The sequence below is a fragment of the Botryllus schlosseri genome, chromosome 13, assembly GCF_051294905.1.
Source record: "Botryllus schlosseri isolate E-star chromosome 13, Bs_hap1, whole genome shotgun sequence".
NCBI classification, from domain to species: domain Eukaryota; kingdom Metazoa; phylum Chordata; class Ascidiacea; order Stolidobranchia; family Styelidae; genus Botryllus; species Botryllus schlosseri.
The window spans coordinates 11,077,382-11,090,835 of record NC_137248.1 but is presented as its reverse complement, the minus strand read 5'-3'; the positions used below and the strand labels follow the sequence as shown (position 1 = coordinate 11,090,835).

Below are 13,454 nucleotides of genomic sequence, written 5' to 3'. Positions count from 1 at the left end.
GAGACAGCTATATTATCCACACGTGTGTACTTTCCTCTAGCACTTGCGCGTCGCTGAAGTTGAATGGCACGATAACTGACACGCGATTCACTATCAATGAAATGTGATATCACTATAATAGCAGAATCATAAATCGATGTACCAGCAACCTGCATGGTACGACAAAAACAGCATAACTGACTGCGGAGAATGAAATCGCTCCAGCGATTTCGCAACAGCAATTAGATATAATATTTTTACTGAGAACTCGACAGAGGTAAAGATTTCGACTGTTTGGGGTAAGCTTTCTTCATCACATGTAAAGATATTCGATACGCCGCAGCCACGCTACCGTCTCTTTAACGCGGGCGCAGACACGCTACCGTCTCTTTAACGCGGGCGCAGACCCTGTTGTCTTCAATTGTAGTCGGTACAATGGTGCACAGCAAGGACGCTCGTTTTAATACATAATTCGGCGGTCATTAGGGTCACTTCAAAAGACAGCAAGCTGTTATATATTCCACCGCCATACATTCAATACGGACCATTTCGTAAATTCAGCGGACCTGGCCGGAGTGCCGCAATGACAGTATGGTTATAATATATGAAGAAATTATACAGTCTTTGCGCGTTTTCGTTTATATATTAATCCATCAAGTTGATAGATTAAAATGAAGGGAAAACAGATTTTGACTTTTTACAACCCGGCCACGGATTGGATGGGACTGAAATCCACACTCTATGAAACCCAAGTGTTACGCAGTACTACTTGCGTTTGAGTGTAACTAAAGGTATCCTGTGATGAATTTTTTACAGTTTTTAATCCGTATTTCACGCTGTCAAAGACTTTCCGTAATAAACGCAAACATGAATAAGAACATGCAAAAGTACCCAGCGAAGGAAGATTACCCGGATCTTTCCAAGCACAACAATCACATGGCTCACGTGCTGACGAAGGACTTGTACGAAAAATTGCGACTGAAGGAGACTCCGAGTGGGTTTACTTTGGACAGGGCGATCCAGACCGGTGTTGACAACCCAGGTAAGACGGCAAGTTTTAGTATATAATGGCTATTGTAATAGTGCCTCTAAATAGGCTAAACCAACGCGGTATACCCGTTTGGGTAATTAAAACTGCAAAACATTTCAATGCACGTGTTAAATCCGTGCTGTCATCACCATCATCATCATCATCATCATTGGTTTATTAGCAATTTTATCAGTTCAATACACCACACAAAAATGCTATACAATGAAAAGATAGGAAGGCGTCGATGCGACTTGGAGTAGTCTATGGAATCAGACACCCACCTCGGCCTATAGGCGATGTAAAGAGGAGGCATGCACACTGAATGAAAAGTCGGACTACATAGATCGCCAACCGTCTCGTATAGAATTGCTGATGATTGAATAGATCAGATTCAGCGATATGTTAGGGTTTATTTCAGCTTGAACGCCATTAGCGTTATTAGACATGGGCTGAAGCGAACGCGAAGTCAGATTTTGGCACCCGTCAGTTCTACCGCCATGGAAATTATCATCATACGGCTGGATGCAAACTTTCCAACTCAACGTTCAATTACTCTGTGGCATTCGGCCTTTACCACAGCAGATCAGGGAATCTCATTAGAGTTTGGTGAAGTTTTACACCAGATGATCTTCTTTCTGCAACCCAGCCCATTTGCCCAGCACGCTAGGAAGCGATGCTAGAATGGATTGCGTTAAACGTACAATATCGAATATAGGTCGTAATTTTGTGATTGTAACTGCTATTTCAAAAGATTTGGAGTCGGTTAGGCCGATAACGGGACTACTACTGTATTATTACTCTAGAAACTATTGTAAATTCACACATCTGCGAATATTATTGGCAGTTTATGTCAATACAGGCGTATGATGGATTGTCCCGAATTAAAACGCGCATCGTGTGTTGCGATCACTCATCTCGTTGATAAAACAACGCATGGCATTCTCGCGGACGGAGTCAGCCTGGCTCCAATAACCGCTAGCCTCCTTTTTCGCACATGTCGAACGATGCGGTTACGCAATATAGTCGATATTAGATTCAACCGCGTGCCCTTGTCGCACCGCGCTTATTCTCGTTTCAAGGACGCGTCCGAAAAGGTCATCCGAGACATGCCGCTTGCTGGTACTTTACCGGATCGGCTCAAAAGAAATTCGATCCTCATTGAACCGGATTTGTGTTTGGGCGCCTTTGTCACGATGGCGGCGTCGTTTAATGAGCTAACCAATTACATACCGCACACTATCGAAATAGAATGTATGGTGTAAATTGATACCGAGATTTTTAGATGGTCAGTAACGAAGTAGTTTTAATTTTTCGGAGTACTCAAAGTATGAATGGCCTACGGTACTTGTATTACTCAATCAAGTGGTTATGTTTTAATTCTGGTTCCACCAATATTTAAAAGTTAACGGGGTTATATTTTTATAGGCTTTAAAACGGTACGAAATAGCCCCCGTATCGCCATGGCCGAACATATTTTCGGGAATCGCGCCTATTCGCAGCGTCATTGGACGTTTTGCATTAGTCGCCAAGGCGCATCTTGCATTTTTGACACTTGTCACCTTCGACTATCACAACCAACAAGTATGAGACCCCTCGAACAATCTACCTTTTGAAATTACCTATCCGAGTATACAACCTTACATCTGCTTTCGTAGCTGCGTACCATCTCTGACTGCTTTGAACACCGCTGGAGATTTTTCGAAAATGATCATAACACTCCTTGTCCGCACTCATTACTGTTATAAACCCTAGAACGGCCCAACGTAAACGAGTCAACTCGCGCAATTTCATTTCAGGACACCCCTTCATCATGACCGTCGGCTGCGTCGCTGGCGACGAAGAGTCCTACGAAGTGTTCGCCGACCTGTTCGACCCCGTGATCAAGGCGAGACACAACGGATACGAAAAAACCGCAAAACATTGCACAAACCTCAAGGCGTCAGACCTGAAGGTGAGATTGATCGTGTGCCGATTTCTCGGATCGAGGTGACATTGGTTTGCCTCCCGAGTGCACTGGCTCCAGAGACTAGATTTTGAACATCGCATTGCCAATTTACCCGATAAGTCATGCAGGTCGATATGTTTTCAAATATTCATCCCTTATCAATGCTAAATTTCACTCTATCGCTTCCGCACTTGTACGTGTTCGTTGCTGTAACAGCATGCATTCCTTCCACAGGGCGGAGACCAGCTCGACGAAAAGTACGTTTTATCGTCTCGGGTGCGTACCGGCAGAAGCATCAGAGGATTATCTCTCCCGCCGCACTGCAGCAGGGCCGAGAGGAGGAAGGTTGAGGAACTCTCCGTGAAAGGCACGTTTGTTCCGACTCTTTCGAATCTAGTCGCGCAGGCGAGGGCTATTAAGCAATTTATATGACATCTACATAGTAATAGGGTTACCATATTTTGGGATCGGGAAAAGAGAACATATATTACAAATCACAAAACTTAAAATCGGATGAGGTAACGGGTCATTTGAAAATTTTTACTGGAACTTAGGACAGTGCCTATAGAGTCGATTCCCGTCATTTAAAAAACGAGACTAGAGTCATGCTGCAGCTGCAGTGCAGCCGCTGCGGCCACTATGTTGTCGCTTACTCTAATATAGAAACGTAAGACGTGTCTCACTAACACCAATCGAAAATCTCCCACTCTCCAATTCCCAGCACTTGACAAACTCGACGGGGAACTCAAAGGCAAATATTACCCGCTCGGCAAGATGACCGACAAGGAGCAAGACCAACTGATCGAGGATCACTTCCTCTTCGACAAGCCAGTGTCTCCGCTTCTCACTGCCTCGGGAATGGCGAGAGATTGGCCGGACGCGAGAGGGATCTGGTACGCTGATCAAATTCTATCAATTTGCGGCTTACTGTTATCATTACGCGAGAACCAGAAGTGTCTGTGAATCGGGCTTGCATTTACTGGCCAGCGGCTAGTTACGTGTACTAGGATAGCTTCGCAAGTGTAAAAGTTTGGCCATTCTCGACGCTAATGTTGGTGTTTGTATTGCAAAACAAAGCCTACTTCGCAGAAGTGGAAAATTCATGTCCGAGAATTAGGCCTACTTAAATAAGTTATTTCAAAACGCAAATATGTTCGAGGGGTCGCTTAAATTAGCGGTTAATTGGTGGTGGCTACTCTCAAAATTGCAAGATTGATCTTTGTAACAAACGCAAATGACTGATGACGGAACTGATAAGTGCAATTTTCGAAAATATTTCGAGTTGACGTGATATAGGAGCTATTTCGCCCGGTTGTCCTGGACCATTTCGTTCACAAACACAATAGTAACACATCTCGAAACTATTTTCTACATGACGAAGTCCAAAGTATAAATTGTTATTAGTTTTTCCTAAAAGCTGTTCCGCGGAAGTTGTATAAAAACATAAACACTTGAGCGAGTACTAGAAGTATAGGCGATTCCTAATTGAGTACTACGAAAAAGTATAATTACTGCGTTACTGACCACCCCGGGTAAGTGTCATAGCCGCACAGGATTTTACGCGTCTTTAACCATAAATTTCGCGTATTGCGACATTTTATCCGTTCTTGACGTCGCTGTTGAAGAATTTTAGTCTTCTCCAAATTTTCGTTGCCGTCCGCGTGATGTGATTGCTTTTAATTTCGCAGGCACAACGACAAAAAGAACTTCCTCGTCTGGGTGAACGAAGAAGACCATTTGCGTGTCATTTCTATGCAAAAGGGAGGCAAAATGAAGGAAGTATTTACCCGCTGGTGCAATGGACTCACAAAGGTAGAGAATCCAACAAGGGCATCGTGAATTTGCACATTTTCAATAGGAAAGAAGTCGCTTTTACTTAAACACCATGAACAGCCAACTCAGCTGTTGCTGTGCATATACTTCTACCAGATTTACTGCGACAATTTCGTACTCTAACCAGTCAGGCGCACTCACATCCGTACCCAAGTCAAGTGAAATGGTCCTATCATCTCGACAGATTTGTGATTTCCTATATTGTATGGATAAAATGGGCGCACACACTCAGTTTAAATGACAGCTAGCAAAATACTGTAAAAATAGGGTCTCGCCTTTTCGATTGTTTATTCTGTAAGAGCAACTCATCCTGCTCAACTACAACTACAAGCAATTAGTGTTGTGTAGCTAGGAGGTAAAGACGCTTTTACGCCTTCCATATTTTTCGAATTTGATACTATGACGTCACCACTGTATATTACTTCCCTATGAAGTAACCGCGCTTTTAAAATGCTCATCCTCAATCTTAATCTCGGCTAAGCCCACGCTTGTGGCTAGGATAATATCAGCGTCTATATCTTAAGCGATGTTTTCCTATCGCTATTGTGATTGGGTTAAGTATTTTAGTGCATTCATGTTTGAGTTTTAAGGGGACTAGCAACTCAAAAAATCAAAATTTTCGATTTTTTTTCTTGTAGGAAATATTAACATTGTATCTCTGCTGTCACCTCATGGCCTTGTTTCACCGAAACAATAACTAAAAACTGCAAAATTTCATTTTCTTTTCTTTTGATGATGGGGGGAGAAGGGGTGGTGGTGTTTTTTTCAAGTTCCAAACAAAAGGTCGCATATTTTGTCTGATAACTCTATAAAATATATGGTTTGACCGTTATAAAATATATCTATCTATATTATCTCCGGGTACAAATTTGTTAGATTGTTGTCAGTTGTCATTCAAGCATTTTGGCGCTCATTCTTATCATTACATCGGTAATAATTGTTCAATGACTTTTTACTTTGCAAATGTTTGTAAGCGTTTTTCTCAATTATAAAATTTTGTTACGTCGCATCACCGTAAACCAAAAATTTGTATGAAATATTTGTCCTAAATGATTACTCAAAGTTTTTTGGAAAGCTGACATTCAGACCTGTGCTACGCTAAAACTTTTTTGACATAGCTATACCATGCTAAGAGTTACAGAACTTCAAAGCAAACTTACAGCAAATTTATGACAAAAATCTGAATTTTTAGTTTTGAAATGAAATTTCTCCGAGATGGGTGTCACATATTCCTTCAAATTTTAGCACAGCACTGTCCTAGTACTTCCTAAAGAAGGCGTTAGATCGGAAAAAGGGCTTCACAATTTCGAGATTTTGCATTCCCCGTGTCGGTGCATTTTCTGTCCTTCGAATCCACTATATGCCACAACATGCCGAGTAGAACCAACTTGATTGTTTTTTTTGTATGTAGCATAGCGACATCTAGCGATTGTGAAAATTTCATGGTGATTGGGGTAGCTATACGAAATTTAGGATTTTGGGTTGCTAGTCCCCTTAAAGTCGGTGGTTTGGAGCACGCAGATGTAGTCTGCGTTGTTTCCGCTCATGTAGAAGTGATCCCGCGAATTTCTACTCATCTAGAAGTAGAAGGAGCAATTTCCAAGACATGTCAAGACAACTTTAAAAAGAACTAGAAAATGAAGGTTTTAGAAGGACTAAACCAAGTAGTTTAAAAACTTCGGTTTGGAAGGACGTTATGCATTTTTGTCCTTGATGTTTTTGCGGCATATACACCGACTCATGAACACGCGATCTGTACATATTCATACCATGAGTGCATGATCTGCATATGCCGATGTACAAGGAATGTGCAGATATAGCCTTGTAAGGCTTTCTTAGTCTTGCTCCGTCCCAATATGCTAATATCCTGATAATGCTAGTCAAGGGGGAAAATCATAGATACCAGTGTTACTAATCAGGTCTTTGGTGAGACCCGGCCGGGGATTGAACCCACGACTTACCGATCAAGAAGCCGGACGCTTGTGTAAGCACTAAGCAGTACTTGTAGGAAAAACCTATTTTGGTACTCCGAAAAAATACTAAAAGTATTCCCCGTTACTGACCACCTCCGCGATTGCATTTGACATTTGACATATCGCTCGCCCTCGTTCAGGTCGAAGAGCTAATGAAGAAGGACGGCAACCAATACATGTGGAACGAGCACCTCGGCTACATCCTGACCTGCCCCAGCAACTTGGGCACCGGAGTGCGCGCTGGCGTCCACCTGAAAGTCCCGAAGCTCGCCACCCACCCTAAATTCGACGAAGTTCTCGGAAAGCTGCGCCTGCAAAAGCGAGGAACCGGTGAGTCGCGCGGGTTGCGACATATCGCTCGTAAACAGAGAGACTCTGACTTGTGCAAACTACAGGGTTTTAAAAATGCGCAACTAGAACTAGAAGTACCGACTTTTCAAATACTTGCAAGAGTTACAACTATAATTATAACTATCACTACTCACATTTCGAAATTTGCAACTAGAACCAGAACTAAAACTACTGACTTTCCAAAACTCGCAACTATAACTATAAATGGAACTACTCACTTTTCACAACTCACAACTGGAACTACTCACTTTAAAACTATTAAAACTATAACTTAAACTACTCACTTTTCAAAACTCGCGACTAAAACTATAAATGGAACTACGGTACACACTTTTCACAACTAGCAACTGAAACTACTCACTTTAAAACTATTGAAACTATAGCTTGAACTACTCACTTTTCAAAACTCGCAACTAGAACTAGAACTACTCACTTTTCAAAACTCGCAGCTATAACTATAAATGGAACTACTCACTTTTCATAACTCGCAACTAGAACTAGTACTAGATAACTACACCCACTTTTCAAAACTATAGCAACCAACCAAATAAAACGCAACCAACTAACAACTGGTAATGCGAATTACCGAATGCCAATGACATAAGAAATATTAAAGATAGAATCAGCGTTTCAAATGGACGGGGTTTCGATTTTGAAATCAGAGGCGCTGCGAACACCAAAACCCACCCCTAACAACGCCGCTGATGGTTCTGAGGTAGCAATGGGTCCAAGAACATCGCACGACAGAATACCGGTATCACGATTCAGGACGACACGTGTTTTCTAGCTGTTCTACAACTCATTGACCGCTAAACTGATTAACCCCCTTGATTGCCCCGAAACAGTAGTAGTCTACTTCTTAACCGCCCAACTCTGCCGGCAATTCGACTCCTTTTTACTCTATAACTTCTTTGAACTACCACTCAACCGCCAAAGAGACGCCTCGATTATTCGAAATTGCATGCTCGGTGACTTCATAATTGGTGATACAATTGTTGATATACAAAGTTCTTTTGAATACTCTGGATACTGACGATTGTGAACCGTAAATATTCGGGGTTATTTCGATTATACAATTGTATACCGAAGTTCTGTACATTAATGAGTCTCTTCACGGCGTTTTTCCTTCAGGCGGCGTCGACACGAAAGCCGAGGGCGGCACTTTCGACATCTCCAACTCGGACCGTCTCGGCTTCTCGGAAGTTCAACTCGTGCAAATGGTGGTCGACGGCGTCGAATTCATGATCAATTTGGAGAAGAAGCTCGAGAAGGGGCAGAGCATCGACGCGGACGTCAGCGGACTGAAGCAGAAGTAGAGATGTCAAATGTTTCTTATCGTTTCATGTCGACGTACTAAGCGTAAAATATTATAACATATCTGGTATGTTACTGTGGATGAATAAATTTATATATATATATATACGGTTTATATGTCGTTCGTTGAGTGTAGGCAGGCAGATGCTTAGTCTGGTGATTTTTGGATTGCATGAATAGACCGTGCTGGATAGCTAGCTAGCGTATCTACAGGGGTTGAAAGAAGGACTAATTAATGTTGTTCTGGATACCCTATACACATCCATCCCTGCATAATGCATATATAATAAGACACAATTATTTGATTTTTACAACTTAAACTTCACTAGTGGTATTCTATGATCAATATACGTAAATGATATCGTGGTAAATGGGCCTGATGACGTCGATTAGCTGCGTAAATACGTTTGTCAATCGCATAATCGGCTGGATCCGCTATTCACCGACTCACATGGAAAAATCGTGAATTTTCAATTCAGGTTGGAACTTTTTCTTGCACACAGCACCGATTTAGTGTGCGCGGAGACCGTGTCAACAGTACGACGTTACGCACGCTCACACTCACAGTGTTCCCCAACCGATGGGTCGCGACCCATCAGTGGATGGCGAAGCTATATTTCACGTGCAGTGGGTCGCGAAAAATTTCTAAATGTTACAGTTCTGTGTTCAGCCTGCTAAATATGCCAAACACTTTATCTTCTCACGATTAAACTTACAGATGCCCGTTCTCCCATCTAAATTAAATTGTTTTTGCGCCCATAAGTGTCGCAAGCCACGTTCCCGTGCTTAGAATAATCGTGAGCCGAATTTTCGCAAGATCAGTTTTGATTGGAGCTCGTAATCGGACACTGGACACTGGCCAGTATGTTTTTGTGTATTTCCTTCCTTCCTCCAAAGGCTTGCGAACATTGATTGGATAATGCGATCCAGCCAGATTATAACCAGCAAACAATTGCCGTCATGCAAGCTATTACGTGCTCTCTCTCGTTTGTAATCATCTATTACGCTTATTATTGCCTGCTCGATACACTCTTATTCTCAAATTGTCGCAAAATTTCACTTGTGGTTTCAGTTCAACCCCTCCCTCAAACGGCTCATTGTACGCGGAATTACATTCTCATTCGCTCGGTCTTGTCTCTCGCACAATGAAACTTGTATTCAAACTGGGAAGAACTGGACAGTGGACAGTGGACAATGGACTTGATGACTGGGGTCGACCTTTCCGTATCAATTGAATTGACTCGAGTCACAAAAATGACTTGACTTGACTCAGCGTTTCAGAAATTAGGATTGACTCGTGACTCGGCGCAAAATCTACCAGTCTATTTCAAGTGATCAAGTAATCACTGTATCTTGTATATGTCTGGATTATTCGCGATACAATGGTGTGATCTGTGCAGGGCATGGTATGTTTGTATGTTTGTTTTGGGGTATTCATGGAGTTTGTCGACTACGATGGTCATTTACACCAGGCCGATATTCTTTTATTATTTTCCGTAACTGCCGACTTATAGCACGGCCCACCTCTAGGCTTTTGTAAGACACCGCTGACGCGGATGAGGTGGCGAGGAGGAGCCTAGGTAAACCTCCAACACTTGGGTATCGAAATTCGGAAGTCGACCTCGGTCGGACTCGAACCCGCACCCATTGGTGTTGCAGCCGCGGATTATACCACTGCGCTATCTCGCCACCTGGGCATGGTATGGAATGGTATGGTATGGAAGTATGGTATGGTATGGAACGAAATTTCGGTATGGAATATGGAAATGAGCAAGTATGGTATGATAGGGAGCGTTTTCTCCATACTTCCATACTTTTTCCATACTTTGACAGTTTGGCCAGAACCATGACAATGATCCTTCTTTCGATTTGTCAAATTGATTGCATACCGCAGAAAATAGCTCACTGTCTATTTTCATATCTCAATGGCGATTCCCCGGTCGACATCTATTTGAAGATAAGAAAGTTGCGCATCACGCATATAAAGGAAAATTATGTTATTGATACCTATTCCAATCTAAATCATGGCCTATACTAAAAACAGTAGTAGATAGGCCATGTCTAAATATCATAAAAACGAATGATCTTCGACCGCTGTCGCGTTACAGCATGCATTTCGCTTATCGTAACTTCCCCTCAGCAAACTACCAAGGGAGTTTTGAAATCGTAGACTCTGAAAATCATCTGATTCGTTATAATATGAGTTCATATGTATATGGTTATGTAACCACGGGAGATCACGGACTCGCTAATTCATAGCAGAGCCGGAATCGTAACAAACAAACAAACAAACAAACAAAACATATTTCTTTCTTTTCGAGTTATAGTATCGTGCGAAAGAGTAGCTTATGGCGGCTTATATATCTACCATCCGCATAAGTTTGTCAACACCAGGAAGTTTCTGACCCATCTGATCTGACCCATGCATTATTCGGCATTAACACGTGTAAATTGATGCTACCTCGGTACATTTAGAAAAATTTCAAACCCTTCCCATTCTCTGTCGGCTTACTTACATATATATTTTACGGAGACGCAGCATTGCGTTTACGGTTGCCAGTTCAGTGCTCATTAATTTTATTGCGTCCTGTCGAATTATGGGGGTGTTAACTTTCTCCAATTGCAAGTCTTTGCAAAACAAGTCTTACCAAATTTTATTGGAGAACCAATTTTAAAGGGTGGAAATATAGATTTCGGGTTGTAGGGGTTGAGGTAAAAAGGTTAGGATCCAATCTTATAATTTGACAATACCTTTGTTTTGCGTAATTTTGTAGATGATGTTACTGCTAGCAGTGCGTTACCACACTAGATTTACATGTCACGAGATTCTGTTTCGATTTCCAACTTGAGAGGTTGGCGAGTTGTGAAAGTATGGAAAACATATCAAATATGGTATGGAAGAATGTTGCTATGGTATGGAAAATTGTTAAGTATGGTATGGAACGATTGGGGCGGGTATGGAGTATGGAAAATTCCCATTCCATTCCATACCATACCACGCTCTGGATCTGTGAGAGCAACCAGTCATTCAAATATTGTGCATTTTGCTGAGTCATATCACAAATAAATTGACTGCAGCATGAGTGATCACATCGTACAGATTAGGTTATAGTATATATAGGCTAAGTGTAGTATGTCGCTGTTCTATATAGACCAGTGGTTCCCAACCTTTTCGTCTTCATTCCCCACTTCAGATTTATTCCGAGCCTTCATTCCCCACCAGGACCGTAACAGCACTTCGTCAGCCCCCCAAAAAACGTTGGTCTTGGGCCCCCACAGGGTGATAAACCCCTTCAGCCCCCCTGAGCCTGTACGCTTTCCCCCGTTACTTATCAGCTACATTGGGTCTACCGTTAAGTGCGTCGCCTAATTTCGACGAAACGCGCGAAGCGCGAAATATTTATATAATCCATGTTTGAATCGGTCAATATGATCGGGAATTGCATATATTTTGCTATCAATTTTTTTATCCTCCCTGCTCACGTAATCAGATTTACCGGTAGAACTGAGCGAGGTAGGTAGGATCCCTAAATAAGTATTAAACATCTTCGGGTGGACCCGTTCGTATGTTGACTTCGTTACATTATGCTATTTCGTGACCTCCTATATTTGGTATGTCAAAAGATATGGAAATCGCCAAAAATAAAAGGCACACACGATTTCAAATTGGTATTGCTTTACCGGCAAATCATTTTTCCCTGCGGGATGGCATTTGTCCTGTGGGGTTCAGATCGCCAGGACAGGAGCATTCGGCGCCAGCCATTTAGCCACCTATGGACAATTTAACATATATGTAAATTGTATAAATGTATATATATCGAAGGTTTCGATCAGCACAAGGTATTCCTTCTCGGCCAAGCTCTTCTCGCTGATGATCGTTCTGGCACACTTCTCGGAGTCGCATGTTTCATGGCCTATAATTTCATATGTCTTAATTGGTGCGTCGAGGCGCAGTAATGGCCGACGCCGAAGTCTCCATTTCTATAAAATCTACGTATTTTCGTGGGGGAAGGGTACCTAATAATCAATATACTCGGCAATATTAAATCGCGCCCCCAGCGCGAAAGAAATTTGAAAAAGTGGCATAAATTTCCAAAAAAATACACTATAATTTATGTTAATTAACGAAATAATTTTGGGTCCCTTCGAGCTCGCCCCCTCCCCAATTGGGGGGTTCGGGGTACGGTAGTTATGGTCCTGTTCCCGACTACCCTACACTTTTGTCATCACAGATCAGCTATTTGCTGATTTGACTTCACAAGACACACAACCACACCTGTACGCAAGACAATCGCCTATAACTTAGGGATGGTGTGAACCCCTGAAAGGTTCAGGTTCGTGTGAACGCGAACCTTTTTAAAAGGTTCTGTGTGAACACGAACGTGAACCTCATGACGTCACGTGACGTCATATTGCTAATTCCAACCCTATCTTTCAATGAAGTGATAGCCTCTATTAATGTACACGATACCTATAGCGACGACTTGGGCCACATAATGCAACAATTTTGAAGTACATTTTGGCGTTTTAAACGTCGCTAAATGTATCAACTGAGGCAATCAAAGGATATAATACTACTACCATGAAATCAATATCTTTCGTCGCTTTGCCAACAATTTCGACGAGGACTTACCAGGGAATATACGCTTATCCCTTATCGGTCTAGGCCAGACCGGACAATGTATTCGGTGTCTGAGTATTGCTACATTGATATTGATCAGAGTGTAAAATGGGTTTCTATATTTGCTACCGATATTACCTCATTAAGAAGTTATACAACAGTAGGCTAGCCAACTCCTCAATCGCACAGATTTGGTTTTAATGATGCAGTAAAGATATGAAGTCCAGAGTGACCCCATACGCCTTCTCGAATTTTTACATCAGAAAACGATATCAATCTTATTGATTGGTTGAATAAGCATCCTTCGCTGACTACGTATTTCGCTCGTGATGTTGTGTGATTGCGGGTCAAGCTCACAGCCGAGAGTCACTAAATATCCACAAACGGGAAACTGGATAATTCGAGCAA

The 13,454-nt window shown here is 42.1% G+C and overlaps 1 protein-coding gene across 1 annotated transcript; it reads left to right on the top strand.

The window, feature by feature from the left end:
- Nucleotides 1–767: 767 nt before the first annotated feature.
- LOC145454479 (creatine kinase M-type-like) lies at nucleotides 768–8,529 on the top strand. The gene is made up of 7 exons (XM_080332476.1): nucleotides 768–1,021; nucleotides 2,806–2,960; nucleotides 3,189–3,321; nucleotides 3,676–3,847; nucleotides 4,643–4,766; nucleotides 6,901–7,090; nucleotides 8,243–8,529. The coding sequence occupies exons 1-7, from the start codon at nucleotides 781–783 to the stop codon at nucleotides 8,425–8,427; spliced, it is 1,200 nt and encodes a 399-aa protein (XP_080188602.1). The 5' UTR covers nucleotides 768–780; the 3' UTR covers nucleotides 8,428–8,529.
- The last annotated feature ends 4,925 nt before the right edge of the window (nucleotides 8,530–13,454 follow it).

Coding starts and splice junctions, on each gene's coding strand:
- LOC145454479 (XM_080332476.1), top strand. CDS start 781: ATGAATTTTTTACAGTTTTTAATCCGTATTTCACGCTGTCAAAGACTT. Junction 1,022..2,805: donor GACCGGTGTTGACAACCCAG/GTAAGACGGCAA, acceptor ATTTCATTTCAG/GACACCCCTTCATCATGACC. Junction 7,091..8,242: donor CCTGCAAAAGCGAGGAACCG/GTGAGTCGCGCG, acceptor TTTTTCCTTCAG/GCGGCGTCGACACGAAAGCC.